This window comes from Sitodiplosis mosellana, unplaced genomic scaffold (assembly GCF_009176505.1).
Source record: "Sitodiplosis mosellana isolate CC-2019 unplaced genomic scaffold, AAFC_SMos_1.0 Smas_scaffold_823, whole genome shotgun sequence".
Taxonomy (NCBI): Eukaryota; Metazoa; Arthropoda; class Insecta; order Diptera; family Cecidomyiidae; genus Sitodiplosis; species Sitodiplosis mosellana.
The window spans coordinates 1-6,019 of record NW_022596065.1 but is presented as its reverse complement, the minus strand read 5'-3'; the positions used below and the strand labels follow the sequence as shown (position 1 = coordinate 6,019).

Below are 6,019 nucleotides of genomic sequence, written 5' to 3'. Positions count from 1 at the left end.
TAAAGTGGAACCACACTTTCCTAGGAAAAATCCTGGCTACGGCCCTGCAAAACATTATCCGCATCCCATATGAAAACCCTTTTTTACCTTTCCACCCGGATTTCCTTTTTTTTTGAAAAGTACTTTCCATCTGGAAAGATTCTTTCCACTTGGAGAGGACTTTTCTGTTAGTAATAAGTGTAGGTCACTCGAATGGGATAAGATGACATCTCGTGGAAATAACGTCAATCTACCGAGGCGAAGCCTCGGAACGGGGCGGCGGGGATTTTTTTTTTTGGAATGCACAAAAAGATGTTTCCAGTGGAAAGTAAACTTAATTGATACGTTAACAACTGAAAGAAAGGAAAGAATTCAACAGTTGGAAAGGGCCGTTTTTTGGTGGAAAGGGCGGGGGGGTGGAACGGATGGGCGCCGCTGCCGCGGCGCCCCGGAACGGGGCCCCGTTCCGAGGCTTCGCCTCGGTAAATCGATGTTCTTTCCACGAAATGACATTTTATCCCATTCAATTGCCCTACACTTACTGACTGACTTACATAAAACTAATTGTTTTCCTTTTCCAAACAATACAAGTTCTTCAATGACAATCTTTGCTTATTTTGCCATAATACAGCGGATCTCGGTTTATCGGAGTCTTGAGATTTGGTTGAATATTTTCGGTTCGTATTCCTTCACTGATAATGAAAGCATTATATCTTCAAGTTCTTCTAGAGTGAATAGTCCCTTATGTAACATGTATTTTTTGCCAAATTCTTCGTTTGTCATAGCACCGAATCGAATCAACTTCAAAAAATCGCCGAGTTTGGATCTCAAATTCACCGATTGCGTTGCATTCAAATCGTTTTGTTCGCATGCGTGCTTGGCCCACGTCAAACACGCATCGAATATATCGATTTCTTTGCACATAAAATTCAGCTCTAAAATTCGCTCCAGAGTGTCTTTATCACAGCGTTTAAATGCATCGCTGGCAAATACTTCCTTCGGCAAATTGGTGATTTTGCCCTCACAGAACTTGATCAGTTCTTCATTTTTGAGAGTCAGTGCCAATTGATAGCCAAAGCACATGTTATCCAATGTCAGTTGGCTTTTTAGCAACACGGCGCACGCGTTGACATGTTCGAGGACATCGTATTTGTCGGCCAAACGAACAACGGTCTCGATATTCTCCATGGTTAATGTCACCTCACCCAGATAGAATAATTGCAAAAACTCTTCGAATGCGTCGGGATCTGCATCTTCAATTGGAACTTCGTTTCCCTCTTTCAACGACCCAAAGAACATTGCTTTGAATACTGGGCTGAGAACCGATAAAATGACTTTGTTTGCCGGAACCTTTACACTTTTATCATCGACGTTGAACACGAAACGAACATCCGCAAATTCTTCGTTAAGGTATAATGTTTGACACGCTTCGAGAGCAGCGGTATTCTTCAACACACTGGCCATTCCAATGATTGCGAACAAAATGAATCAAAAACTGAGATGAAATTCTTGGGTTTTTCGGTTAATTTTTCAATATTTGAAGACGAATGTCTATAAGTAAATATCGCAAAAGTATTTGTCTTGCACAGAATAACAGTTGTTTTTCACACAAACATCAAAGGACGAATGAGCTGTTCTAATATCACTGCAAACTGAATATATCGTTAAGAAGCGAAATAGGTGTTATGTATTCGTATGTATTTATGCACCGGATTTGAACCTATCGGTTGCTTGTTGAGTATATAATGATCAAATACAAACGCATATACTAAGCCGATTATATCACATGCAGAAAAGACTAATTAGTGATTACATTTGAGAACATGTGTGTGTATGAATCGGGCGAACTGGTTGAAAACGAAGCCATAGACGGAATATGAAAACCAACACAATGCTTAAGCACATCTGAACATGAAACTTCGTATCCTATTTCTCTCTGTGGCCTAAGATGCATAATGACATTTTTAAGTGAATGGCAATTGTTGATCATTCGAAAAAAAATATCATTCCAAGTGTTATCTTTACTAAAAACCCACCCACAAAAATGAGAAGAAACTGTAAATGGGACAAAATTCAATGGTTCGCCCATCATGTATACCAAAAAATACTTCCGTCAACTCTTTTTTGAAATATTCACAAAGAAATAAAAGGATAGTGCCCATTGCAAAATACTGGATGAAAAGTACGGTGTGACATTCTACGCATTTCAAAGTCAAGGTTTCTTTAAATGTTAAAAATCAATTCAAATTTATTTCATGAATTTGTTTCACTCGATTTTTATTTAAAAATGGAAAATGCACTCAAATTCCTCAAAAAGGCAAGTAAGAGAAGTCTGCCAACAAGTCAGTCATAATCGGTCAGCCATAATTCTGTCACCGTTCCATTTCATATTCATCTTATTTGTGTACGAAAAAATGTTTTATCTTTTCAATTAGTATTTAAACCATATTTCTAATCATAAACATAAAATCTTCCGTACCAATTGGATTCACACCCAAATTGAGTAGTAAAGAACGAAATATTCAATGGGAGCTAAAGTCTGTTTGGTGCATATTCAACGGCATTTTAATACCTCTCGATACAAATTTGCTTGCCAACAGAACCAAGTGCAAAACGAGTGTCAAAAAATTGCACAATCATAAAATAGAAACGGATCTTTTCCGCCAAGAGGTGTTTGCACACGTTTCCGTTATTTTTTTATGGACTATTCCTTATTAGCTGTAAAATTACCTGATGTTGCAAATACTACGGAATGTTTTGCGAGATTATACGAAGACAAAAAGCCAAATAAAAAACAGGCACATTGTAAAAATGTCTGTACTGTCGTTGCTTTCAGCCCATTAACTGAACACACCCACGTCCCATATTCAGTTGATCTTTTGTTGACAGTGAAATTCACACTCATTAAGTGTCAACGCCAAAAACGGAAACAATATTCATTTGTCTCCGCCACCAAAATTACTGCCATTTTCTGTTGTCAGCTAACATATTTTGATGTTTTAGTGGCTTTTTCTGACTCCATCTTTTGCTTGTTATTGTTAGTTGGAATGATATAAACCATTATTAACACATTTCACACGATAAATGTTTGAAAGTGATTTCAGTACGGCAATAAAATTCATTAACTTATACCGAAAATGGATGGGCAACCACACGGTTCCATGGAATGCATCACAAATGATGCGGAACAACTACAAATCAATCACATTTCAACGTCTCCCAATATAGAGTGTTGTTTTGATTTGAGGGAATGCACTTTGGTAACAGAAAAAATTGCTTAAAAGCGAACCACAAAAATACGAGAATTCAATTTATATTTTCAATGCCCTTAATTTCGTCTTCTAAACTTCCTTTTCTAACACTCACATGACGCTGAAGTTCTCTGCATAACCTCACATCATGCGCCATGTGCCAAAAAGAGAAGTGATGCTAGTGTCGTCACACATATTCATGAGAGCGCTTGAATGCGGTGCTAATATGCATGTGATCGACACAGAATATTGCTCAAATGATTCATAATATCCATATGCGATGAGCAAACACGACGAAATGACTGAAACACTTAATGCAACATCATTCCACTAAAAACCATATAAATAAATCGTCATTTCCATAACCGTGCTGTCGTGTAGTGTGTTTTTAAAATCCACTTCGAAACTTCAAACAAAGCGAAGTTGCATTAAGCAAATTGTTTTTTAAACGCTTTCGAATTGACTTCACCAGTTCATGTTGAAGTGTTCAAGTGTTTATTGAACGGAAGAAATTGGAGCGAAAAACTGAAACAAACAAACACTGATCACATATCTGTTCGCTATGGTAAAATTGTAGTAATCACAACATTTGCGAAGGTGTTCGCATGTGCTGCCTTTCAACGAGGTTTTAGTTTTGCTGCAGCAGCCGCCCGATTAAGATGCTGACCAACTGTGAACATTATGAGCACACGTTATTTGGATTTATTGCTTCACTTTATTTCATTTGGGTTCCGTTTTTAATTCTACACTGAACGTAGTATAGTTACGGAAGCGACGAAACAGCTTCATTTCTGAAGTACTTTTGTCGGATCTTCTTCCGTTACATGTGCCGTCATAATGTGCTTTGGTCCATTGTGCGACGCCAAAATTCTTGGTGCCGAATCCGTTTTTTTCTTCTTCCTCAGTCAATCGGGCTCATTTTGTCTACATATTTGTAAAAAAATGTACGTCGTTGCATTATTTTCGAAACATATTTTATGTGCCTCAGATGTTCAAGACAAACGGACGATTTACTTCCTCTTCAAAATGATAATTTTGTGTTTGCATTCATTCATGTGATATTACCGAAGCGGAATTAGTTGAGTTTAATTAATATCACTGCTGATAAATGGCCGATCGTCAATATTTCTTCAATAAAATAGTTAAATAATAGATATTTCAAGAGCTTCTGTTCATATACCAGTCACAAACAATGACAAAATATTTTTTTCACGCTTAATTTCGAAAGTTTTTGAAACACTTTGAGCGCATGAAAGTTCTTTGGTAAAAAAAACCGACATGACATTCCGAAGAAAACTGCAACAAATAGCTCTGCTTAGAACTGCATTGATTCAATGTTTGGTTTCACCTCAACGCATACATTTCTTCACCACAGACGTTTTCTCTCTCTTCTCTCTCGGCTCTTTTACGTACAGTTTTCTTTGGTTTCTCCTTCAATGCGTGTCGGTTTGGTTCTGCGTTTTACGCACATTGTTTTTGTGTTTTTTTGTTTGTTTGTCTCTTGTTGCTGTCGGCTTTTGCTGTGCACTCTTCAGCTCGGTCTCTTCCCTACGTCTCGTCGGAAAAGGCACAGTTTACGTCTCATTTTTCTTCTAATTGTATTCAATCCTGTACTTTTTTCCTATTAAGCAATATAAACGTCGATGCGCTGCATTTGAACACAATGTGCGAATACAGCAGAAGAGGCGACATGCGGTGCACAGGGAAATGTTTATGGCAATACACAACTTGACCGTGAAGCGATTATCAACAGCGTGCAGGAAGAACTCTGCACTGTCGGTTGGTTTTTTTCTGGCTTGTGAATTTCAATTCGTTTAGAAATAACGCCGTAAGTGACGATGTGAATTCCATTCACTCCCACTGACGCTCATGCGTCGTAACTGCAACTGATTGCTGCTATTCTCTGTCCTGAATTCATTGTAATTGACACGTAATGAAAGAGTTTTCACAGCAGTCTAAACTCACCTTTTGACCGAACTCACCGTGCAAACGGCCGGACAGGTAGTCAGCAACCGGGTCGGCCATCCATATGATTGATGAGATGATGAGAAATGAACGTTGGCATTTGCATGCACTGAACATATTCTACTCAAGCACATCAAATTGTGTTTAATTGCGATGGTTTCCGTGGGAGTGAAAACAGTGATCTAAAATACATTAAATTTGAATATTAAAATGGTGATTTAGGATCACATCACATCAAAACTTAGCATTTCTAAATGATAAATTTGATAAATATGTCAACATATGCTTATCTGATGAGCGTGTGTGCTGTTCGAAAGGGCAGACATGCTGTTATTCCAATCCAATAAAAACATAAAACATTTTATGATTTCGACTTTTCGCATGACCTCTTACCTCTCACAGCCCTTCTTCGGTATTCCAGTTGACAGAGAAAGCCTTCCGAATACCTAAAACTGCCTGCAGTCCATGCAGCAACTGCAGAAATGGTATGCCAAAAAGGAGACAAGGGTTTAATTTTTTTATGGCAACTAATTTTTATATGACACCAAACGCATTGACATCGTAGCGAAGAAAAGTTTTTCTCACTTTTTATCTCTTCAACACCAATACTTCGATCGTACTCACACTCTTTCATCCACTATCAGTACCTCTTCTCTACTTCTCTCTTTCTTTTCCAATGGCCTTTGTGTGAATTTCTCCGTTCTTTTTCCCTTTTTCTCATTGTCATCTGTTTGTCATTACTTGGTGCACCGAAAGCTTACAATGTCGTTTTATGAAGAGGGTCTCAAGCTCATATTTCTTCTCCTTTTCCAATACCTTCACTC

At 38.0% G+C, this 6,019-nt stretch overlaps 1 protein-coding gene across 1 annotated transcript; it reads right to left on the bottom strand.

The window, feature by feature from the left end:
* Positions 1-621: 621 nt before the first annotated feature.
* LOC129570957 (BTB/POZ domain-containing protein 6-B-like) lies at positions 622-1,443 on the bottom strand. The gene has a single exon (XM_055450680.1). The coding sequence runs from the start codon at positions 1,441-1,443 to the stop codon at positions 622-624; it is 822 nt and encodes a 273-aa protein (XP_055306655.1).
* Between the last annotated feature and the right edge of the window lie 4,576 nt (positions 1,444-6,019).